Raw genomic sequence first — 26791 nt, forward strand, 5'->3', positions numbered from 1 at the left:
ACCTCGTGTATCATCCTCAAACCGATGGGCTAGTGGAGAGATTCAATCAAACTCTCAAGCAAATGCTACGTAAGGTAGTCAGCAAGGATGGGAGGAATTGGGACCAACTCCTCCCCTTGTCCTCTTTGCCTACCGGAAGTCCCTCAAGCCTCTACGGGGTTCTCTCCCTTTGAATTACTATACGGAAGACAGCCCCGGGGCTTATTAGATATTTTAAAAGAGGGCTGGGAAGGGGAGGCACAGCCCTCCACTAACATTTTGGAGTATATCGCCCAATTGCGCGATAGATTTGATGTAATAAGACCTATACTAAAAAGTCATATCGAGGAGGCACAATCAGCACAGGCCCGCCTGTATGACCGTGGTACGACTCTCCGGGAGTTCCAACCGGGGATCGCGTCATGGTATTGGTTCCTACTTCACACTCTAAACTGCTCGCACATTGGCTAGGCCCCTACTGAAATTAAGGAGAGGAAGGGATTGGTCGACTATTTGGTGAAACAGCCCAATCGCCGACCAGCTGAGCGAATATATCATGTAAACCTGCTGAAACCGTGGAAGGAGAGGGATCCCGATCCCTCCTCCGGACAGCCCTGCTCTCTCTCGCGAAGTAAGTGCCCTTAATTTCGTGAACAGCTATCTCCCAGACAGAGACAGGAGCTCGAAGCAGCTATCCGCTCGGTCCCAGAGGTGGTAAGTGAACAACCAGGTCGGACCTCTCTGATTGCGCGACATAGTGACTGACCGGGGTGATCGTCCGTGGCGACCCTACAGACTCCCGGAGGCAAAGAAAGTAGAAGTGGAACTGGAAATCAAGCGAATGCTGGCACTAGGAGTGATCGAGGAAAGTAGTAGTCCCTGGTCCAGCCCCATCGTCTTGATTGCTAAGCCTGACGGCAGTTGGAGGTTTTGCAATGACTTCCGTCGGCTCAACCAAGTTTCCCGATTTGATGCTTATCCCATGCCTCGCGTGGACGACCTCCTCGATAGACTGGGACCAGCCCAAATTCTTGACTACACTTGACATGACAAAGGGGTACTGGCAGGTTCCTTTAACGGAGTCGCGAAGGAAAAACGCGTTTAGCACTCCTAGCGGACACTGGCAGTATCGTGTCCTTCCATTCGGGTTACAGCGCCTGCGACTTTTCAGCGTCTGGTGGACAAAGTGCTCCGGCCCCATAACTCGCTCTGTGCTGCCTATCTGGATGACGTTGTCATCTATTCCAGCACCTGGAAGGAGCACATACAGCAGGTCACAGCAGTATTACGGACATTGGGAGAGGCCGGGCTCCGCATCAACCCCAAGAAATGTTACTTGGGTTGAGGAAGCCAAATATTTGGGCTACCTAGTGGGCGGGGTACTGTGAGGCCACAGTGTTCCAAGTTGCAAGCCATAATGGCCTGGCCCGTCCAAACCAAGCGGCAAGTCCAATCCTTTCTCGGTTTGGCGGGTACTACCGCCGGTTTGTGCCTCGCTTCTCGAGAGCGGCGCCTTGACCGACTTGACAAAGAAAAGAGCTCCTAATACGGTGGTATGGTCTGATAAAGCGGGGGCTGCATTCAGTGACTTAAAAAGGGCTCTGACTTCAGCACCTATCTTAATCTCCCCTAACTTCTCTCTCCCTTTGTCCTCCAGGCGGACGCCGGACACAGGCTTGGGAGCCGTGTTGAGCCAAAGCGTCGACGGTGTTGAAACCCGTTATGTACCTGAGCGGAAACTGTTGGACGGGAGACCAGGTACGCGGCGGTGGAGAAGGAGGCTCTGGCGATCAAATGGGCGGTGGCGCAGCTGCGGTACTACCTCTTGGGTCGCGTGTTCACTCTGGTGACGGATCATGCGCCTTTAAAGTGGATGGCCCTTCACAGGGAGTGAATCCGCGGGTCACGAGGTGGTTTCTTGACCTGCAGCAGTACAAATATCGCCGTTCATCGACAGGGGTCCCTTCATGCCAACGCCGATGCCCTCTCCCGGCCCACGACCTCTCGGTGCAGGTCGCCCGACCCACGGGTCTGGGCTGAGGGGAGTCTTGTCACTGCGTGTGCATGGGAAGCAGCTGAAGGGCTTAGACAATACTGTTTATACATCTGCCCAGGGCGGGTACGCTGACGCTCTTTCTGAGTTCTCTGCAGGTCTTACCGGAAATCCCACCAGGAGCCGCCATTTCCAGGAAGGACACACCACCTCGGTTCCGGCCCCAAGAATGAGGTCACTTCGGTTCCGGCCCCAAGGGTGATGTCACTTCCAGTTCGGCCCAGAGGGCGACATCATTTCCGCCCTCTGAGCTATAAAGCTCACTGCCTTGCTTAGGCAGGCAGTTCTGTTTTGGACTCTGTTGTGTAAACTTGACTATGATGTCTCAAATGCGTTTGCAGCCAGGAAACCGAATTAAACGGGTGGCTGCCCCAAACCTTTCACGCCTCAAGTCTCTACTTATTACAGTGGCTAGATCCCTAATTTATTGACCAAAAATACTCCCGAAGTGGTAAGAACATACTGTACTTTAAAATATTCTGCATTCTAAGTATTGCATATCATAAAAAATGTTAAGCAGGAGCATCATGTTTAAAAATATAATATTAAACAAAAAGATTGGACAGGCTCTGACTTCAAGGGTCAACATGGGAGTTTCTTGTGCTGCTATTTCTTTAGGCAGCAATGATCTCTTCTTAGATTGTCAAGAGTACATTCTTCTGTTTAATTAGGTGCTACTTCAAGCAGTTACAAATGCAATATGATAATTCTCCCACCGATTCCTAAACCTTACCAGCAAGGAATTAAATCTGCCTTTCCTCCTTACATTAGCAGTAGAAGTTTTGTATTTTTATTCACACTAACAATGTCAATAATGATTTTTAAACCTGACTCTGACTAGCCATTAATGTGATATAAGCAACACATTTTCAGAACAACTGTAAATTCTGAAACACCGCGACTACAGATGACTGTATTACCACAAAATCTGAGATTACATGTTTAACAGAGACATGACTTGGTTGTTATTTTTTCACAAGAAGTTACTAATCAGGAAAATTCCAGCTCACTTACTATCGCGAATCAAACTGGGGGTTATTCCCTGTGCTTTTTTTGTAGTAGTACACTTCCCCTTTGGCTCTTTCATGGTTATTTTTTTCTGAATTATATGACCTATTTACATTCAATGAATTATACTAGGTGATTATGTTGGCTGATTTCAGTGCATCGTTAGGGCCAATTTTACCGTACTGTTCAGAGGGTTTTGACCAGATGGTTAGTTCCCCACTTATTTGTGGGCATATTTTAGATTTAGTTTGTGACCCGAGTGGCACAAAATGTATAGGATTTGGATTAAATATTTCAGGCAATAAATTTATGTTAACTAAGGTTCAGTTTTGGGTTAGATTAAAAAGAACAATGAATTTAAGCACTGTTATAAATAATAATAGCTTTCTCTTGTTTTTCCCTTTTTATGATGGTCTTAAAGTGTGGCAAGCAGGATAAGGAAATGAACTACAAACCACTAAGTAGCGAGTTCAGTTCTCGTCTGTGACCTTGAGCAATTTGCTCCAATTGCAAAAAAAAAAAAAAATGTACTACAATGTATCCATACTTGCGAACAGCAAATGCTGCAACAGTTACATCTCTTGGTTGACCCTGAATTAGCCAAGATAGCATGATCTGAGCTGACAAGGTCAAAAGGCAGCCACCAAGACAGTTGGAATACTTTTAAAATGTCAGCACATACTGAGACTGGTTTAAAATAGAACCAACAAATCGTAAAGTGTAGAAAAATATATATATATGTGTTTGAATACAATGAAAACAAATAATCAGTCTACCCCATTATGCTTCTTTTCCAATTACCAATAAGAAACACACAAAAAAAAAAAAAACCCAAAAAAAAAACCAAAATAAGATGGTGCAGATACTAACTTTTTTTTTAAATTCGGTTCTAAAACAGTTTTTGACTAAGCTAAAATTAAGCTATAATTTTGAAATTATTCCTATACATTTTAGAAAAGGCCAATTTATGGCACTTATTATTTGTGCGTTTACTCAGTGAATTCATTAATAACTACTTCATGTTGGAGTGAATAATGAGATAAACACTTTTCACATCTATTTATTAAAACAAGAACACAAAGAAATAAATAATACAGACCTTTTACAGAGAGGTCAAGCATGTCAAGGTCTTGTGCATTGACACTGTTTTCTGCATTCTTGCTGTTCACAATAGCAACCCCATCTTCATAGAGCTCCTAAACAACACAAGTTTATAATCGTGATTATATTTTGGGTACTGTATTTCAGTTTTGATTTAGAGAGTTAATAGGTATACTCTGAAAACCAGATTTTATAATATGTCCAAAAAACAAACTTTGTTATCTTGATAGTGTAAATAATATTGATATTCAGGTATTAAGCATTATTCCTAAAATGTACTTAAACTCAGAAAAAAATAACTATTATATACAGTGCATCCAGAAAGTATTCACAGCACATCACTTTTTCCACATTTTGTTATATTACAGCCTTATTCCAAAACGGATTAAATTCATTTTTTTTCCTCAGAATTCTACACACAACACCCCATAATGACGTGACAAACGTTTACTTGAGGTTTTTGCAAATTTATTAAAAATTAAAAAACTGATAAATCACATGTACATGAGTATTCACAGCCTTTGCTCAATACTTTGTCGATGCACCTTTGGCAGCAATTACAGCCTCAAGTCTTTTTGAATATGATGCCACAAGCTTGGCACACCTATCCTTGGCCAGTTTTGCCCATTCCTAATTGGGGCACCTCTCAATCTCCATCAGGGTGGATGGGAAGCGTTGGTGCACAGCCATTTTAAGAGAAAAACATCCCCACAGCATAGCTCTGCCACCACCATGCTTCACTGTAGGGATGGTATTGGCCTGGTGATGAGCGGTGCCTGGTTTCCTCCAAATGTGACAACTGTCATTCACACCAAAGAGTTCAATCTTTGTCTCATCAGACCAGAGAATTTTGTTTCTCATGGTCTGAGAGTCCTTCAGGTGCCTTTTGGCAAACTCCAGGCGGGCTGCCATGTGCCTTTTGCTAAGGAGTGGCTTCCGTCTGGCCACTACAGGCCTGATTGGTGGATTGCTGCAGACATGGTTGTCCTTCTGGAAGGTTCTCCTCTCTCCACAGAGGACCTCTGGAGCTCTGACAGAGTGACCATCGGGTTCTTGGTCACCTCCCTGACTAAGGCCCTTCTCCCCCAGTCGCTCAGTTTAGATGGCCGGCCAGCTCTAGGAAGAGTCCTGGTGGTTTCGAACTTCTTCCACTTACAGATGATGGAGGCCACTGTGCTTAACGGGACCTTAAAAGCAGCAGAAGTTTTTCTGTAACCTTCCCCAGATTTGTGCCTCGAGACAATCCTGTCTCGGAGGTCTACAGACAATTCCTTTGACTTCATGCTTGGTTGCAAAAATCTCAAGTAAACTTTTTTCACGTCATTATCGGGTGTTGTGTTTAGAATTCTGAGGAAAAAAAATTAATTTCATCCATTTTGGAATAAGGCTGTAACATAACAAAATATGGAAAAAGTGATGCGCTGTGAATACTTTCTGGATGCATTGTAGTTCAATTAAAACATATATATAATAAAATAAAGACACATTTTATTAGGTCAAAGGATTTGTGCCCAGGGAATTTAAATTCTTATTTTAACTATACACCCTCTTAAACTTTATTTATACATTGTGTAACATCATTCAAAGAATAAAGAAAATAAAATAGTATATATTTCATAAAATACAAATTAAAGGAGGAGGGACAAAGTGATTAAGTAGAGAGAACTGCAACTCAGTGATAAAAATAAAACCATATTTCTTGCAATAGATATACACTTGCAATAGGAATTTAATTTAAAGGTATTGAATGGAATGGGATTACTGTTAAAGATATTATGATAATTACACTTTTATTAACATATAACCATGACATTGTATACCTACTGCAAAATGCAACATGCTGCTCCTTTTAAACTGCATTTTCAGTGACAATATATTGCAACTCTGTGTTCAATCTTATGTGTTTCATAGATCACAGCAGTACCTTTTAACTTAGGTAACATTTTACTGTATTCTGATTCTTTTGGTAATTTGTATTTGGTAACTGGTGTATACCTGGGTGAAGTCTGTGTGTTCTGTTCTCTAGGTGCTCTGGTTTTCCACTGACATCTCAAAGATGTGCCTCCTAGGCTACCTGTTAAATCTAAATTGAACTGGCTATGAAGGAGTTCGGGTGTCTATGTGTTTGTTCCTCATGAAGAATTGACACCATACCATGACTCTAAAATTAGATTGTGACTTTTTGTGAGTAATTGATGCTTTTGTATTATTAATATTTTGTGTCCATTTTATTAGTTAATATGTTTTATGGGATTTTATTTAGTTTATATCCTCAATCAACAATAATCCAACAGAACTTCCAGCAAATTTCAAAGTACCGGTAATCTGAAGGACATATTTTATTCCCCCATGGAGCTTCCAGTGTGTCAAAGAGCACTAGTCTGCCATGGAGCCTCCAGCACGTCTAAGAGTGAGAAGTGGGCAGATTTACAAAGAGGGTGAATCGACCTACATTTAACTGTGGCCGAGGAAAACTAATATTTACTTCCAGTGCAGAAAATACAGAAATGATACATTGTTTAAAAATTGGGTTTTTTGGAACTGTATACCATATAACCCCAACACAATATTAACATTTTAAAATTGAATCCAATCCTATATATTAACAAATCATAAAATAATAGCCTGCATAAATTAAAAATCTAAATGCACTGAGTACTATGAAATACAGAAAAACAAATAATATGAAATGTAATCTAAATTTTACCTGATTAAGCAAGACAGTTTTCTGTAAATACTGACTCCAAGGGTCAGGAATCTGCTCATCTGACCCAACAGATGAAGTTCGAGAATTAATTTTAAGTAAGTAACAACCCTGAGTTCCATATCTTTGCTTCATCTCCTCATAAACAGAATCAGCCCTATACAATTGAGAAAAGAAGAATATAAAACAAAGTTTTGCAAATATTAAAATACTACTAAATGAACAATTATATTTAGGTGACATATATGATTTGATTTCACAAGAAAATCTTCACATAAAGTTCTGCATACTTAAAGTCAATTATTTCCAAATGAAAAGGTCAATTAGTGGACCATGATTTATAATAGAAGCAAACTTTTGATTTTTTTTCCTTTGTTTTCCGTCTTGCACATAGACAAACTTAGATTATAATTTAAAATATTCAAGCCAACTGATCTAGGCCATTAAGATTACTATTACTAGTTATTATTTGGTTGATGCCTTTATCCAAGATGACTTACAACATCTGGGAAATACAACTGCTTCCATTTCTTTTTGTCTTTTTTTCCAGTTGAAGCATAGGCAGGGGAAGTGACTGTTAATAGTTATATAGTGTCAGTAATTGGATTTGAACCCATAACCTCAGGATTTGAAGTCCAAAGCAAGTTTTAACATTAAAATTGCTGAAGCCTACGAAAAAACATGCAATCCCGGGCCACCTTAAATTCCCTCTCACCCCCTCATCCTCAACATTGTTTTGCAAATATGTCGATAAGCACCGGCAGCCTGTTAATCCATCCCCCCACCGACGCTTTAGTTGTACACAAAGTTCTCCCAGCTCAAGTCTGTTCATCTGGGTGTGAGGTGCCTTGAACTGTATTGGATAAATATTATATCATTATTTGGAACACATACATTCTCATGTGTGTTCCATGTTTACAACGATATGTGTAAATGTAGGATGACAGGAAGAAATGTTGAACACATAATTAGAACAGAAACTTTTTTTATGTTCTATTTACTAATAATTGGCCAAATGCTGACGTGAAGTGTATAATATGCGACGACTGAAGTCCAAATATCAAATAAACATTTTCACAAAAGACACAAATATAATAAAACAAGTGCACTAGACCATAAATGGTGTGTCACTTGCTCACAGATTCCTCTAACAAATGACTATCTACCTTCAGAGTCCTAGTATTCATCCTTCTCAGTAACTGGTGCAGACCGTAGTTATCATCATGCCGTGCACTGCAACTGATATCCAGGGCGGCCTGTGAGATGAAACCCCTACTTCTGGGGACACCAGCAACAACACCACAACCTTCAGGGTCATGTCATGCAAGGTCTCCCACATCACATTAGGATCAGCAGTCACACACAAGTCTGTAAGTTTGTCACACAAACTGCTTGCAACTAATTAGAAACAGCTTGATCTTGGAGTCTGGCCAGGTCCAGACTCATTTTGCTAGTAGGTGGTAGCCTACTGGACCTAAGCATGATCTTCAGAGTAGCAACAAATCTGTGGTCAGAATTCACAAACTGGGCACTTCTGTAGACCCTGTAGTTCTGCAGAAGCCTACAGTGTCTGCCCATGAGGATGTGAATGATATCCTCCACCGTACCACCAGTATTGGAATGCCAAGTCCAACAATGCAGCTTAGGGCGCTGGAACCAGGATCTAGCAATGGGTAGCCCCTGACCTTTTTCAAATTCAAGGAGCCACTTTCATGACGATCGCCAGACCCATGGGACCGACACAATCCTCATAGACAGCCCTGTCAGTGCCAGTGGTCGCAATGAAGTCACCCATGACCAGAGGAGTGTTACCTCATGGGCACCCATTAACAAAGAAGCAAAGTTGTTAAAAAAAACATCTCCCTCACTGAAGCATCACTCACTGGAGCATACACTGAAAAATCTGAGCTTCATAATACCCTTGTAAAAATGAGTGACTTTGGACACAATTGAAAGAAGCCAGGAGTATAACAGCCATCAAAGCAACCCGACCAGTAAAAGGTGAACCCACCCACACAGATCTGGGCTAGTCCCAGGTCTGCACACGTCAGAAAGTGCCGCCACTAAAATACAGAGTTTACAAGACAAGAGACAAGACATTCCACACACCCACCCAGAGGAGATGCCTCAAACTGGCGACACCTCAGCACCACACCAGTTCCATTTCCCAACAGGCCAGAACCTATTGGCTCTGCAAGGGATTTGACTGTTCTGGACATGAGTCAAGTTACATCTTATGTCTTATTTTCATTTTGTACTTTCACACCTGTATTTCTATGAAAAAAAAGTTACATCTAACGTCTCATTTTCAAGTACAATATTTTTTTTCAGTTTAAGAAGCACTTTTTTTATATACAGTGCATCCGGAAAGTATTCACAGCGCATCACTTTTTCCACATTTTGTTATGTTACAGCCTTATTCCAAAATGGATTAAATTAATTTTTTTCCTCAGAACTCTGCACACAACACCCCATAATGACAACGAGAAAGAAGTTTACTTGAGACTTTTTGCAAATTTATTAAAAATAAAAAAATTGAGAAAGCACATGTACATAAGTATTCCCAGCCTTTGCCATGAACCTCAAAACTGAGCTCAGGTCCATCCTGTTTCCCCTGATCATCCTTGAGATGTTTCTGCAGCTTAATTGGAGTCCACCTGTGGTAAATTCAGTTGATTGAAAATGATTTGGAAAGGCACACACCTGTCTATATAAGGTCCCACAGTTGACAGTTCATGTCAGAGCACAAACCAAGCATGAAGTCAAAGGAATTGTCTGTAGACCTCCGAGACAGGATTGTCTCGAGGCACAAATCTGGGGAAGGTTACAGATAAATTTCTGCTGCTTTGAAGGTCCCAAAGAGCACAGTGGCCTCCATCATCCGTAAGTGGAAGAAGTTCAAAACCATCAGGACTCTTCCTAGAGCTGGCCAGCTATCTAAACTGAGCGATCGGGGGAGAAGGGCCTTAGTCAGGGAGGTGACCAAGAACCCGATGGTTACTCTGTCAGAGCTCCAGAGGTCCTCTATGGAGAGAGGAGAACCTTCCAGAAGGACAACCATCTATGCAGCAATCCACCAATAAGGCCTGTATGGTAGAGTGGCCAGACGGAAGCCACTCCTTAGTAAAAGGCACATATGCAGCCCGCCTGGAGTTTGCCAAAAGGCACCTGAAGGACTCTCAGACCATGAGAAACAAAAGATTGAACTCTTTGGTGTGAATGCCAGGCCTCACGTTTGAAGGAAACCAGGCACCGCTCATCACCAGGCCAATACCATCCCTGCAGTGAAGCATGGTGGTGGCAGCATCATACTGTGGGGATGTTTTTCAGCGGCAGGAACTGGGAGACTAGTCAGGATAAAGGGAAAGATGACTGCAGCAATGTACAGAGACATCCTGGATGAAAACCTGCTTCAGAGCAGTCTTGACCTCAGACTGGGGCGATGGTTCATCTTTCAGCAGGACAACGACCCTAAGCACACAGCCAAGATATCAAAGGAGTGGCTTCAGGACAACTCTGTGAATGTCCTTGAGTGGCCCAGCCCAGACTTGAATCCGATTGAACATCTATGGAGAGATCTTAAAATGGCTGTGCAGCAACACTTCCCATCCAACCTGATGGAGCTTGAGAAGTGCTGCAAAGAGGAATGGGTGAAACTGGCCAAGGATAGGTGTGCCAAGCTTGTGGCATCATATTCAAAAAGACTTGAGGCTGTAATTGCTGCCAAAGGTGCAGAGGCAAAGTATTGCGCAAAGGCTGTGAATACTTATGTACATGTGATTTCTCAGTTTTTTAATTTTTAATAAATTTGCAAAAACATCAAGCAAACTTTTTTCATGTTGTCATTATGGGGTGTTGTGTGTAGAATTCTGAGGAAAAAAATGAATTGAATCCATTTTGGAATAAGGCTTTAACATAACAAAATGTGGAAAAAGTGATGCGCTGTGAATACTTTCCGGAATCACTGTAGGTATTGTCAAGCTTGGGTCACAGAGTTGCACAAGAGACAGGAAGGCAAGTCCTGGTTTTCAAGGGAAATAAATGTACTTTATTGCTGTATAGAGAAAGCAGGTACATTATCAACACTTCATTCAAAATATGAGATATTTGGAGCCTCAACACAGGCAAGAGTGCTGCTTTAGCTCCCATCATTAGATTAGAAGAACACCAGCGGCATGGACACTCTGCTTTGGCAGACGCAGCCTGGAGAAGAGAGTTCAGGAAGGAGAATGTGAGGAAGAGAAGATCAAATGTTCTAAACATTGTGCAACGAGCATGTTATGCTTTAATCCTGCCCTTGCAAAGGACAACCGATTACTTTTCCCTTGGTTTACCGTTTATCAGATGCAGCAGAGCAGCACCGAGCTGTTCTTGTCAGAGATTGCAAATCACCGGTGACCCCGGTCACAATACTACAATTATTTTCCCATATTTTTGTTATAATGAAATTTACATTATAATTAAATATTTGAGTTTCATTATAATGGGATTCCACCTGTATTTTGTGCTTCATTAATCCTCTATAACACTAGCTTGCTGTACAAAACTTATACAAATTCTTTCTTTATCTTTTCCCTTGTAATAAAGATATCAATCTTTAAACTTAAAATTTGTGCTTTGTACTGCTTTCAAAGGTGGCAATAGGGCTCTAATCAAACTTAATGCAAAGAGTGACAATGGTTCTCTGTCTAGATAATGGTGCTTGCTATGTACTAGTGAAGATAAACACGTGCCTCCTCAAGCTATGGTCTGTTGCCCTGTGCAGTTTTTGTTCCTGTCTTGCACCCTATACTAGCTGGGACTAGCTCCAGCAGACCCCCATGACCCGGATTCAGGACTAAGCAGGCTGGAAAATGATCGACTGACAGACAACACTTATAATCTCTCTGTCTAACGGTGGTATAATTATCATCATTTTAATCATTTGCAATCATATAGCTAACCTGATGATCAAAATTTACTGTATTCTATAAAGCATACCCTTTTTCAACTGACCATGCTGTGCTTTGTATGGTTCAATGTAATCTTGTAAGTGTAGTAACGGAAGTATTAACACTGCTTAGAGTACACCTCAAGCTTGACAATCTGGAAAACTTATCAGAAAATATGTAGAAAATAAAGTATGTGCATAAAATGTTGAAAAAAAGAGCTATGGCACCTTTGTTCACAGAGATCATGAACTGTAAAAAAATAAATTATTATAAGAAATGACTGAAAAAGAAGACACAAAACCATACTTCCAAAAACATTAGTACAAATTTTTTACTATGATTACCTTTGTTCATTTTCTTCACTGATGTCATGTATCAGCACATAGTATTTGAGAGTATTTGGAATAAACCACTTTGGATAGGCATAATCACTGCTGTGCTGAATGCGGTTCTGTTCCTGAGAAAGCTTTAGGAACTGATCCAATGGCTGTGCTTCATGAGATGAAACTACAAGCATGCCTATTTATATTAAGGATTAATCAAACAGAAATTATATCCAAAGCAGTAAAAAGTGTTTGGCATATAGCCTAACACAAACAGATCTTAATTTGTTTGCTTTTGGGAGATTTCTGCATGGTATGATGCGTCACAATGTGGTATTTCCCACTAATGTGTTATTGTGGAAATAAATCTATTGTTCATAATTTTAAGGATAAAAGTAAAAAGAACATGTGTAAAAGCTGAAACAAAGGGGAATTCAAACCAAGCTGAAGTGATGAATTATACACATTCAAATAAGAAACTCTAGTATAAATGCAAGAGGTTTTTTTTTATTAAAGGTATCAAAATACCTTAAATCTTTTTTTTTTTTTAATTTTCCCTGAGAACCACATAACTAAATTCAAGTGCCTACCTTATAAAACGATGGAATAATATTATAGTCAAACTTTGAAAGCTACTATTTAAAGTAAATGATATACATTTATTTATTTATTTTGCTTAATTTGGACTTCTCCTTTTTTATTATATATCAAAATGGGTTAAGGCTAACAAGACCACATATATACAATACCTGTGAAATTCAGGTACTGTCACTAGAAGTTGAACTTTTATGATTTATGTCATCAGAGAAATATTGGCTAAGATGAAAAATCTCAATACACTACCAGCTATTATGTGCACTGTAAGGGTTCCCAGTAATCTGTCTTCTGTGTTTATGCAGGGTGCTAACAACTACAAAAGTGGAAGGAATTGTCCAAAGGCCATAATGGAATGTATTCTAAAACTAACCCTGCTTGAGGGATTACTGCCATGCCACTGTCTTTAAGGACCTTAGAGGTTCTCACCATACTGAATGGGTTTTCTCAGAGTACTTGGGTTTTTCACTTACATCCCTAAAACGTGTGTAATTTTCAGAGGTGGTTTGGTACGATCAAGTCTCACATATAATGCATTTGCACCAATTCAAGGCCCGAGCCCAATGCTAAAGAAACGTGCTCTAATTTAACATGAACCTGACATGAGTAAAAGAGGTTTGAAAAAATGGATGTATACTACAACTAATATGATTCTTTACTGCACTAACTTAAATGACTTAATGTTTACTAGTTTCTGAACATTTCAAAGAAATCTGAAACAACTCCAAAGTATGTGCTTTACACTCCCAAAGAAAAAGCACCGAATGTGACCAGAGTTACAAATGTTTTCTTATGAAACTTTATTTTGACTGTTCAATGTGCTTTTTGAAGACTCTTTTGTACTTTTATGCCATAGAATAGGTGAAGCTGATCCTTGAAATAATGTTCTAAACTAGATAAAAGTTCCTAGAGGCTCACTGGTTTCTAATGAATCACTGAAAGTGCGTGAGGACACAAGTCACTTATTGCCATTTTATTTTCATGTAATTCCTTATGTACTGTATATCTTACAGGTATAGTAATATTGGTACTTCAGTTTTTGTTCCAATGCTGATGGAATTTCTTATTCATATGACACTTTTGACTTTGGCCAGTTTGCTTCAGAATATTTACACTATGGTTGACCATTCTTCATAATTACTTCTCTCCTGAATCAGAGCATCAAATAATAATTTAAGCAACTGTCACCCATGGGAAGAGACTTTTTGCTTGTTTAGGATCTGTACGAAGTAAAAGAAAGTAATAATAAGTATTTCACATCTAAATTTGATGTTAATGTAATCCATAATACTGATTTCCAGCCTAAGGTAAATTAAAACATCCTACTGTAACGTATTTGATTAAAATCAATCTGTTAACACTAACTCTACAAAGCTATTCTTGACATGAGATGAACTGATCACCTGCGATTTTCTTCTAGTCAGTGTTTTAATGTTTGAGCACATGATCAGAAACATGCAAACTAAAGGTTAGCTTCTTGTTTAAATGTGAAATGCAGTATGTTGTGTTTATTTCTAAATGTTTGCGAGAAGAAATGGTACGATTAAATAAATAGTTAAAAGGAAGAAATAATCTGAATAAAAGTCATAATCCACATTGGATTTTAAAGATAGCAAATTTAAAAAGTATAATATTGTGCAAGACAACATTTCCAAATATTAAACTTAGGAAAACATATTTCAAATATTTCCAAAAGTACAAAAGTACAAAAAGGATACAAGCCAAGTAGTGGTTAAGAAATTCATGCTCTGATGCTTGCATAGACTGAAAGAAGCTTTCTCTGTAGGCTTCAAACCATGGTGTGGTTGCTGAAATGAAATAAACAGAATATTCTCAAAAATATTTCATGTTACTTTGGTTTGTAAATTAAATTCTAAATTCAAACACAGCTGTGTCATATGTTGTCACAGTTGTTACATCTGAAAAAAAAATCTAAAGGAGTCAAAACTCCTTTATTCATCTTTTTCGTTAAACAGTTATAAAGGCTTCTTACCTTTAGACTTAACCACCTTTACACATGACAAGGAATATATCTCACATGCAACCATTTACGCTAGAGTACAATGTTTGCTAAATTCCTAATGTGTAAACATTAATTCAAAAAAGACAATACACAAAATTAAATCAATTTAACACTTTCATACTGCGAATCTGTTAGCAACACAATATAAAATGTCATCATGTGTTTGTGGAATATGCCCATTTTGCCCATGCCCACAGGGATACTTCAGAAGTTACAGTGGCTGAGTACAAGTGTGTACTTGAATGTGCCCTGTCTAGATTTTGTTCCTGCTATACACGCTTAACCCTTCTCAGCCAAGCTACAGGCTCCTGGAACATGAGAAAATGGGAACAATAAATTCATACTCAAACAGACTTCTGCTTAAATACATTTCTTGCTTTAAATTTTAATTTATATTATTGTTTTTGTTGAAATACACACAAATATACATATACGCACACACACACACACACATATATATACATACATACACACGTAGAGATGAAGAGAACAAAGTAGAGATGAAGAGAACAAATAAACAGAAACTGTGAAACGAAGCCTAAAAGTATGAAACTGATACTCGTTTGCACATACCAATATCATAAGATTATGGTGATATTTTCATGTCTTATATGATTTTTCATATTTTAACATATTCCAATATTCCAAGATCAAAGGGAAATATAATTCATCCCTCCATTTTTTTTAAACAGTTTAATTTTGTTCAGGTTTGTTGGGAGTCAGAGGACATCTTGGAAGCATCAAGCACAAGATTCCAACCAACCTTGGGCAGGTTATGCTTATTCATCACAGGACACACAGTTATGTACATATTAATGCAAATCCATCCCTGGCCAATTTACTGTCATCTATCAGTTTACCGGGTACATCAAGGTAGGTTAAAGACTCCACTTTGGTACACAATTACTAAACATTTTATCATTAATTTATAGATATTATACAATGCTTTATTAGGTTCTGAAATGTATTGTATCCCATCACATTTTTATTAGGATCTAAAAAATAACAGTGTCACTGATTCTTTAATCACTTTCTGTGTGGAACAAACTCAAGACAGGAACTTCAACTGGATTTTATAAAGAAAAATGTTAATATGGTAAATAAATCTACAACTCAATCCCCACTGCTAAACAGCTGATGAGAATCATTATGAATGAGACTCAAGATATGCTTTTCATAGCAGAGGGCAAAAACACATCTTTCATGCTAGACTATTCTCACAAATACTTCAACATGACTAAACTAAAAGCTTGTGGGCAAGTATGACCAAAGGCCAAACGATTCAAGACTGCATGGAGCATCAATCCATGGTTAAATATGCATTATCAAAAATTTAATTGAAAACAAAGAATACGGCATGTTAAAAAGATGTCATTTTCTAACCCACTTAATCCAGACTAGGGTTACAGGGGTTTTACTAGAGCCTATTCATGATAGCATAGGGCACAAGGCAGGAACAAACCCGAACAGGACACCTGTTCATCAAAGGGCACACATGCACACACACGCGCACACCTATGCCAGGGCCGATTTAATGTCACCAATCCACCTAGCCTGCATGTGACAATGGGAGGAAACTGGTGCACCAAGAAGAAACCCACACAGCTAAGGGGGCAGTGTGAATGTTAAACCTAAATATTTTCACTATGTATATACATAATCTAAATAAATTATATATATATATATATATATATATATATATATATAACACACACACATATACAGTGCATCCAGAAAGTATTCATAGTGCATCACTTTCTCCACATTTTGTTATGTTACAGTCTTATTCCAAAATGGATTAAATTCATTTTTTTCCTCAGAATTCTGCACACAACACCCCATAATGACAATGTGAAAAACGTTTACTTGAGATTTTTGCAAATTTATTAAAAATTAAAAAAATGAGAAAGCACATGTACATAAGTATTCACAGCCTTTGCAATGAAGCTCCAAATTGAGCTCAGGTGCATCCTGTTTCCTCTGATCATCCTTGAGATGTTTCTGCAGCTTAATTGGAGTCCACCTGTAGTAAATTCAGTTGATTGAACATGATTTGGACAGGCACACACCTGTCTATATAAGGTCCCACAGTTGACAGTTCATGTCAGAGCACAAACCAAGCATGAAGTCAAAGGAATTGTCTGTAGACCTCCGAGACAGGATTTTCTCGAGGCACAAATCTGGTGGAAGGTTACAGAAAAATTTCTGCTGCTTTGAAGGTCCCAATGAGCACAGTGGCCTCCATCATCCGTAAGTGGAAGAAGTTCGAAACCACCAGGACTCTTCCTAGAGCTGGCCGGCCATCTAAACTGAGCGATCGGGGGAGAAGGGCCTTAGTCAGGGAGGTCGCCAAGAACCCGATGATCACTCTGTCAGAGCTCCAGAGGTCCTCTGGGAAGAGAGGAGAACCTTCCAGAAGGACAACCATCCCTGCAGCAATCCACCAATCAGGCCTGTATGCTAGAGTGGCCAGACGGAAGCCACTCCTTAGTAAAAGGCACATGGCAGCCCGCCTGGAGTTTGCCAAAAGGCACCTGAAGGACTTTCAGACCATGAGAAACAAAATTCTCTGGTCTGATGAGACAAAGATTGAACTCTTTGGTGTGAATGCCAGGCGTCATGTTTGGAGGAAACCAGGCACTGCTCATCACCAGGCCAATACCATCCCTACAGTGAAGCATGGTGGTGGCAGCATCATACTGTGGGGATGTTTTTCAGCGGCAGGAACTGGGAGACTAGTCAGGATAAAGGGAAAGATGACTGCAGCAATGTACAGAGACATCCTGGATGAAAACCTGCTCCAGAGCGCTCTTGACCTCAGACTAGAGCGACAGTTCATCTTTCAGCAGGACAACGACCCTAAGCACACAGCCAAGATATCAAAGGAGTGGCTTCAGTACAACTCTGTGAATGTCCTTGAGTGGCCCAGCCAGAGCCCAGACTTGAATCCGATTGAACATCTCTGGAGAGATCTTAAAATGGCTGTGCACCGACGCTTCCCTTCCAACCTGATGGAGCTTGAGAGATGCTGCAAAGAGGAATGGGCCAAACTGGCCAAGGATAGGTGTGCCAAGCTTGTGGCATCATATTCAAAAAGTCTTGAGGCTGTAATTGCTGCCAAAGGTGCATCGACAAAGTATTGAGCAAAGGCTGTGAATACTTATGTACATGTGATCTCTCAGTTTTTTTATTTATAATAAATTCACAAAAACCTCAAGTAAACTTTTTTCACGTTGTCATTATGAGGTGTTGTGTGTAGAATTCTGAGGGAAAAAAATGAATTTAATCCATTTTGGAATAAGGCTGTAACATAACAAGATGTGGAAAAAGTGATGTGCTGTGAATACTTTCCGGATGCACTATATATATATATATATATATATATACATTATATGAGAAAAATATTTTGAAAAACACCAAATTTTTATTAATGAAGTAATTCCATGAAGTCATCACTGATGGAATAATTGTATACATGAACAGAATAGAGGGTAAATTCAATTTTTCAAAACACATCCACATCAGGAACCAGTCAGACTGGCAGTTTCTGTACATCCTGTTATCTAATAACCAAGCTGAGACAGAAACATTTATATCTAAAGCACAACAAAAGAAGTTTTAATTCTAATTGCCTATTCAGATTCACATTACTCCTTTGATAAATAAGCAGCCTTGTACTTCCTTTTCCAAACGCAATATAAACTGTTGGCATGAAGGCAAAAACAATAAAAAAAAAAAAAAGACCAAGGAAACCTTTTCATAAAGTATTTTCATTCATAATGTTATTGGAGGAAAAGTGCATGCATGCTATTCCAACCACCATTATCACCAGTATCATAAAGTGTCAGTCTTCTGGCCATAATTTAAGTTCAGTATCAGCTCTATATGATCACATTGCCCTGACTTGGGACCAAGTATGTGCAAATGGCATTTAGGGTTACTCCTGCAACTTAATTTATTACAGTCATGAACAATGTTAACCACGTTCTTCCTGGCTTGAGTTTACAGAGACCCCATGTATATGTATTTAGGGTGTACATAGATTTCAAAAGCAGTAGCAGTTAAAATGACAATTTTGTACTCATTACTTTATGCAGCTAAACAAACTAACAAAAACCAAGAGAAAAACACTAAGCATCAGAACCATAAGGAAATATATACATCAAACAAGTGAGAATGTACTGGAAAGTGAATCACAGTGTTGTAACCCATATCATGTGTCAATATTAAAAAAAGAACTGCTTGTACACATTGCTGTATCATTTATCAAGTCATTTCTACAAGAAAACTTTCTTTAATAGTAACTCCAGCAACACCCAAAATAATACAAATGATGTCTGTGGGTGACTACAGTTTTTTTTAAATATCCTCAGGTAACCTGAAAAGTTGTTACTGGTTTGTTGTATGTGAAGAATAAAGGACATCACTTAGAAAAGACAATACTGAAAGCACTACATTTGGCAGGTTCAACAATGTTTTTTTCCCCATAATATGAGGATTGACCAGAAAGTTTTAGAACACTTTTTCTTTTTTTTTTTTTTACTGTTAGTAACTTCAATTACAGTATTTTTGAACTTAGTCATATGACTGCTAGATATGTCTGCTACGTTCTTTACTTCTGTAAACAATCTCAGCTAACTTAAAAATAGTTCATCCATTGGGAAATAACAACATGTGCCCCTATCTTGTAAGAGTAATTCCTGCACTCAGATCAGATTATTCATATCATCAATCATGGCAACACTTCCAAACCTTTTTGCACAGATGACTTCTTTAAGGCCTTCAAAAAGATGGAAATCTGGGGATAAAAGAACATCAGGGCCATGTGGTGCATGGAAAAGCCACCCAAATTTTGCAGTTGCTTTCTGTATTTGTAAACTTATGTATTGTTATTAGTTGTCATCGCCAGACAGGTTTAATGCAACGGCCGACTACACATGTGGTTGGAAAGTCTATTCGGCAGCGCTGAATTAGCAAGCATGACATTTCAAGTTAACCAAAAAAGTTGTAAATATTTCCTGTTAAATTTGATTTAGCCATGTATTTGTGATTTTTTTTTCTATATTTAATAAATAAGCAAAGGAAACATGACATTCCAATAGTGTTCACATTTTATGTAGAACCATACTATGAAGCAAAGTTCAAAGTTCAGTATGAACCATGAAACTTTTGAACCATTATTTTGTTTGCCAAGTTCTAATCTGAAAAAAAAAGAAGAAATCACATATAAATAGAGACAATTACTTTATTAGGGAAACATTCTCCTTGAAAAAATCTATAACAAAAAATAAAAAAAGAAATACATTTTGTTTTAGGTTAGCAATAAAAAAGGACACCACTCAACACTGAATTCATAAAACAAAACTCAAACATAGGGCAAATATTAACAAAATTACAAACATAAGAACATGCCAATGACCGTAACAACTAAATGTAAAAAATGAATGGACAAGATTATCTTCTCTTGAAATTTTTTTTCTCCTGTAAAAAAAAAAAAGTTAGATAGCAACAGCGGGCAAAAATCTAACATCTTTAAAAAAACTATTCAGAGTTAAACAAACAGGACAAATGTAGTTGTTGAGTTCAGTGATGTTTAAAAAAAAACAGTAAAAACACCCAGATGTAGGCCATCATATTCAAAAGTAAAAATGTTTACTTAGTTAAGTCACCAGAAATGCAAATTTTAGTTTGGACAATTTTATAATAGAAAGGATAAGGTGTCATAAATAGGAAAATGGAAAAACCAAAACTACTGATTAGTTGTGATTTGGTTACTGCAACTTCATCTCATACATTGGCATGCAGTCATTTTAGAACTAGATGATAGAACACAACTAATTTTGAAAAAGGCATACATAGTAATAACTAACTAATAAATGTTAAGCAGTGTAATAATTTTTCTTTCGAAGCTCATTATTTTTTACGCTACTTTTCACAATGAAAATGTGAAAGACACTTTGGTTACATGAAGCTGTATTTAGTAAATAAATAAAAATTCCAACAAGACAATCACAGGCCACTTGTCCAAATATAAAACAAAAGCTTTAAAATTAACTGAATGTCAACAGAAAATGTTCTAGTACTGATTCATGTTTTCAAACTAGCAGCACTGGGAGGATTATGTTAGTACCATCCAGCCATGGCTCTTAAGGGGTAAGCTAAGGGATATGCAGGTTGTGGAACCTATGGTACCCTGGAAAATTCAGGCAGAATGTAATTTCTGAGGCTTAAGGGCCGTCTTTCTAAATTGGATGTGAGCAACACTGAAGCATCACAAGGAACGGTTCTGTTAACTTTAATGTTTAGAGTACACATCTCAAGACTTTAAATATAATACCAGGTCTTGTCACTTGCAGACATTCTTAGATGATTCTGTGATAATGGGGTGTATTGACCAGAATGATGTGACAGAGTATAGGAGAAAGGTTTGAGGACTTCGTTTTCTGGTTCAAAGAGAACTGTCTGCAACTTGGCATCAGCAAAATCAAGGAACTGGTTTATTGACTTTTGTTGCACCAAAAAGCCTCTAAGTCTGGTCACTATTCAGAGAACGGATGCACTGCTACATTGGTGACAGGCTGCACTGGTCTATTACTAGTAACCCAGAGGAACAATAGAAGGAAGGGCAGAGTAGACTCTTTTCTTTTAGGACAACATGTTACTTTAATGTGAGTGATGATATCCTTTAGGTGTTGTACAACTCTGATCACCAGTGCAATTTCCTACACTGCAGTGTGCTGGGCTGATAACATTTCTTGAAGAGAGACCCACCAAATTAACAAGCTAAATAAAGCAGGCTCAGTTTTGGAATGCACTGTCAACTGTCACTGTCAAGGTAGCAGCAGAGGAGAAAATGAAGACAAAACTGATAATCTCTATGACAAACTAGCTTTAGGTACATTTAGCCATTAGAATGATCTATCTTAGAATTTAGAATTAGTCAGCAGAAATGTGTCAAGAAACACTACAAGGGCTCCTTCATACTTACAGAAATAAATGTTCTTATTAATGCCTCACTGCTACTGTTGTTTTCTTAGCCAATTCAGAAGTTTATTTTGCTTTTTTGTAATTTTTTTCTGCGTTTAAGGTGGTCTATGTTGGTTATATAGTAAATCCTCACTATCTATGTATTTGCTTATCTATTATAAAAGTGTAACCCATTTCATGACATCCAGAGTCTTATTGCACCTATTCATGGATAAGGTCATCGTTGAAGGTTGTGGACTGTGGCAGGGACAGGCAGCAGGTAGTTTTATTTGCAGGCAAGCACAGCATAAAAAATATCCCAGAGGCCTATCATGCATAAGTGAGACGTGAGATTGAGCAATAACAGGTCTGCGATATGCTTAGATGGAGAGGGCTACACGCACACTACACTGAATGTATCCAGTTGTGTCTGCCCAGCATCAAAGGCACGGGATGCTGTTGAACTTAGTGACTGTGACCAGGGCTTGCAATTGTTCTGCAACAACAACAACAAGGAACAAGGAATTCCTACTAAGTACATGTCATAAGCATGCACTGAGTAAGTCTTTGCAAACTCCGTCTGTGGCTACTGTCAAATGAATGGTTTAATGAGATCCTCAGATCCATCTTGCTGTAGTCACTCAGAGCTTCTGGCGATGCACATGGAACATAACTCGACTAAAGAGGAAGTAAAAGTCCAAACGTGATTTTTGTAGGCAAACTTGTAGAAGGTTCATTAATGAAGGGTGAGAGTGGAAGTCTGGCACGTCCACACAACCTCATCTTCCTCCATTTGAGCAGCTGGATCCTAATCGCACTCTTCCCATAGGATCAATGCTTTAGTATCAGCATTGTCCGTCCGTATCCACAGAGTTTTCCAGAAAGGTAACTCCTGCATATAACAAAAACTGTATTTCTTTATTTTGAGAGTTCTGTAAAAGCTCAATTTCCCCTTGAGACAAATAAAATACTTTCTGTCTGCCTGCCTGTCTGTTTGTCAGTCTGTCCAGTGTTCTCATAACAATGTGTTCCACTTTTTTTGTGAGATTAAACTAGTACTGTAAGAAGTCTAAGTGTTATTAGAATTTCTCTGTTTCTGTTTTATTGCTAGGCTGTGGTAACTTGAGCTTTCTGAAAGCCAGTAATAAACTCAGGCTTTACACTGTTTTCACAGCAATTTTGTGGTACACTAATAGCACAAATACCAAAGAAAAAACAACTTATTGTGATATTTTGGGTCCGTGGCTCAAAATAAAAGGCCAGTTTTTAAATAAATTATCGCCACAGTCGCAACTTATGGAGGGGATGTGTTAGTGTGGCCGGAGCGGTTCTAGGACGTGATGCGCTGCAGCCATTTCCTTGCTTATGTGCACAGGTGAAGAATTGTCCACATCCGTAATTGATGCTAGGAGCTGCCAATCACCCACCTGTACCACGTCCCCATTATATATAGTAGGAGTGCGAGTGCAAAAGGGAGAAGAAAAACAGATTGAAAGAAAAGAATGGAGGTTAAAGGTGGAAGAAAGGGAAGCTGGAAGTGAGTGAGTGAGCGAGAGCCGGGTAGCTATAAGGACAGACAGCTGCGAGAAGTGAGCCCTAGTGGAGCACCCGGGGCAGTTTGATTGGGTCGCTCCTGTTGAGCACTTGAGAGGAGCTGCGAGAGTCAGAGATTTGGGATCGGAACACCAGCGTAAGCTCCATGGCCGCTGGTGGAACCCAAGTCTCAGTCTGGGTTGTGGTGCCATACGGAGCCAGAGGACAGAAGGCAACCGGATGTGAAGAAGGTCAGCTGCAGGTAGGGCGACTCCCCTGGTGCAGGGCCCGGAAGAGAGAAGCAGGGGATCCGCCAGTTGAATAAAGCACCAGGTTTTGTTTTTAAAGGACTGCTTCCAGCTATTGTTTTAACCTCGTTTTTATTGGAATTATTTTAACCTCCACATTTCACTTACTTTTTATGGATTATTTATTTACTGACGTTTTTGAGTCACTGCACCATTTATTTGAACACTTCTTGTTTTTGACTGTTTTAAAATAAAAGCACTTTTGCACCTGTCCCCTTGCTTTGTTTTGGTGTCCTCACTGTTCAGCTCATCCAGTCACATTACTGAGTGTGGGGTTCAAGAGCTCCCGAAAAGTAAGAAGGGAGCATTGAGCTGAACCCACATCGTCACACTTATTCACTTACCTTTATGTTGCCATAAATATATTTGTGAAATGCAAAAGGCCTGTTTTATAAAAAAATCAGAAATTTTGTCACTTCAAAATATATCAACTCAGCAAGATTTAAGGCTTTTGTTTTGTTTTAGTGCCTTATTTGCAGAAATAGCAACTTTTTTCATAAAATTACTAAATACAGATTCAATTAAAGCAAGAATCTAGTGCAAATGACTTTGACAATTGTGGAAAAAATAAGTAACTTCAAAAGCATTAAACCATATTAAAAATCCTTTATGATCTAAGGTTTACACTATCCTCTCAAGTAAACCTTCTCGATTATCATTACTGCCCCAAAATTTGGTGTCTTAAGGAGGCTAAATGTGTATCCTAGTAATGTACATTTGCATGGAGTCATAAACAAGTGTATAAAACAACAGCAAAGTTTAAAATAAAATATTGATGGAAACAATGTTCATTTCAGAAATTTAGGAAGGAATGCAAAGGGACTATATGTGTGAAATTTCTATGCATGTAAAAAGGAAATATTTGCTTTTAAAAAATTAAACTTGCACATACAAAACGTTCAACACATGTACTAGCACAAACATGTTGATTACAAAACCAAACAAACATTACAGAGAAAACAGCAAAGACAAAATTTCATAAAACAACAACAAAATCAAAAAGAATGAAGGAGGTTTGGGAAATACAGTCAGTAGGTTCAGCTACAGATTTTTGATTCGGGACTAGGATTAAGAGATTAGAAATTAAAAGGGTTGAAGGAGAGCCTAGGACCAAGTTTGGAGTATACCTGTAAAGAACCTTGAAGTGTTCAGCTGCGTCAGTGTTTCTTTCCAACTATTGTACCAAGGAACACTAGCTTTAACTGAGCGATCTAATGGGAATAAAATATCAAATTATTAACTTATTATGAAGAAAAATAATAAAAACAAATATAGAAAATAAAGCAGTGGTTTAACTCATATAGCAATGAAAGAAAAAAAATTAGGTTAATAAGAAAATCTTTTATATGTAGAAAGCACAAGCAAATTATACAAAACATAGGATATATTACATTATTCAATAAAACATGTCCTACATGAGAAATGAAACACCTCAAAAGTTGGAAAATAATTACAACTGACTTTTAATTTACTATTTTGAAAGTTTATATCCTGTGAAAGAAATGTTAGCAGATCAAAACTTTGATTACTACTGTTGTGAAAATATGCACAATTTCAGTCTCTTCACTAGCATTTTTTCTAAACTAGGCTGCTACAAGTTTGTAAGAAGATGAAGCTCATCATATAAGGCTCATTAGAAATGCCTCTGATATTCGCTGTTCTAAGACGCTACTTAAAACACACCAATCCAATGAGGCTCTTATGGATTTTAACCTTTTGGGGTTTGCTTCTACTTTCCATTTTTTGTATTAGTTCATTACTTTGCCTTGTTGTATATTTATGTTTCCTATATATTGTTTTATATTTTATCAATTTCTACTCAGTCTTGTACTTTTTACTTTGTTGTTATGCTTTATAGCTCTCTGTGTTTAAGAAAAACATTTTATAAATAAATTTCATTATTAACTCTGAATGGTATACTGATCCTTACAGTATGTGATTATGTTTGGGATATTTATGTTGTGTTTGTTACTTAAGATATTAGTTTTCTTTTAACTCGTACATCAATAACTACAACACATACTCTTTTTTGAGTCACCTTGTTACCATTCAATTAGTACTTTATTCTGTGTTATTGATGGTTTTGTAATACTGTACTCATTTTAAACATTTATATGTACTTTTCAGGTGTAATAATGAAACAATGCATGACATTTAGAGTATCAACAGTTTAGTTTATAACTAATAAATATTTTTTCCCCATGCTAATGGAGGGGAGAACTCAACAAAGAAGCACCTAAAACTGCATCATTAAATATCAAATAATGGAACATGTTGGGAAACAGTTGAAAAAGTATTAAGTTTGTTTATTATTTACTCAGACAATTTTCATGAAACCTACTCCAGATAACAGTCAGAATATGCTCTTAATTTTAGAATATTAACTGAAGGTGTCCTTTAGCATGTGGTTGTTAAAGTAAGGCTATGGCATGCATAAGCAGATTGCTGCAAATGGAAAAGGCATTTCCTTTACTTTCTAACAGGTCCAGAGCATTTTCATAAAACTGCAGAGTGCAACCAAAACTATCTGTCATCTCCAAATAATGTTCTGTCCAAAAAACTGTCCATGTGCCATCAACCATTCTGCCATCCTCAATCACAGCTGAACTGTAACAAAAGCAGTGCAAGTTTGAAAATAGATCTTTGATTTGTCAGTTCATTCTCCATTTTAGTGCAGTGCTGTGCACAGTGATTCTCTCTTGAATAGCTGTCACCTGCATCTCTTCCATCAACAAGGTCTGCTACGTAAGAAAACCTCATAGTCAGTCCATTTCTGACTTATTTAATCTTCTGGCTTTGTTGCAGAATTTTTAACTTTGTCAAGAATGTTTTATTGGTAAATACAGCATACTAAAATCAAGCAAACTTGATTCTTGAAATGCATCAGAAAAAATCTGGAACTTCTGCATCTTATAGTTACTCCTCAATATGTTTGCTAAACAAAACGTTTTCCCACAGTTCAAAAAAGTGTGTACAGTATTGAATATATGTAGCCCAACAGCTCACTTTTTCATGTCATTATATTAATGCTATTTTCATAATCATTCATATAAATATTACTTCACCTTTTCATACATGCACCCATCCATTTTCAAACCCACTTATCCTGAACAGAGTTGTGGGGAAGTCAATCCCAGCAGGCCTCAGGGCCAAGGTGGGAACAACACCTAGGCATGGTGTCAGTCCATCACAGGGTGAATATACACATGGGCCAGTTCTTTTAGTCTGCATGTCTTTGGACTGTGGCAGGAAACCAAAGTAACCAGAG

At 38.3% G+C, this 26791-nt stretch overlaps 1 protein-coding gene across 2 annotated transcripts in view; it reads right to left on the reverse strand.

The window, feature by feature from the left end:
• Positions 1 to 26791, reverse strand: part of trappc8 (trafficking protein particle complex subunit 8) — a 122373-nt gene that overhangs the window by 66112 nt on the left and 29470 nt on the right. The window contains exons 3-7 of one of the 2 annotated variants that reach the window (XM_039754426.1): positions 24651 to 24734; positions 14412 to 14501; positions 12121 to 12295; positions 6849 to 7002; positions 4140 to 4236 (exon numbers count right to left, since the gene is read on the reverse strand). In XM_039754426.1, coding sequence (XP_039610360.1) covers positions 4140 to 4236; positions 6849 to 7002; positions 12121 to 12295; positions 14412 to 14501; positions 24651 to 24734 — 600 coding nt within the window. The remainder of the gene's footprint in view (positions 1 to 4139; positions 4237 to 6848; positions 7003 to 12120; positions 12296 to 14411; positions 14502 to 24650; positions 24735 to 26791) is intronic. The other variant, XM_039754427.1, reaches the window with a different exon arrangement.

Source organism: Polypterus senegalus, chromosome 5, assembly GCF_016835505.1.
Source record: "Polypterus senegalus isolate Bchr_013 chromosome 5, ASM1683550v1, whole genome shotgun sequence".
NCBI classification, from domain to species: domain Eukaryota; kingdom Metazoa; phylum Chordata; class Cladistia; order Polypteriformes; family Polypteridae; genus Polypterus; species Polypterus senegalus.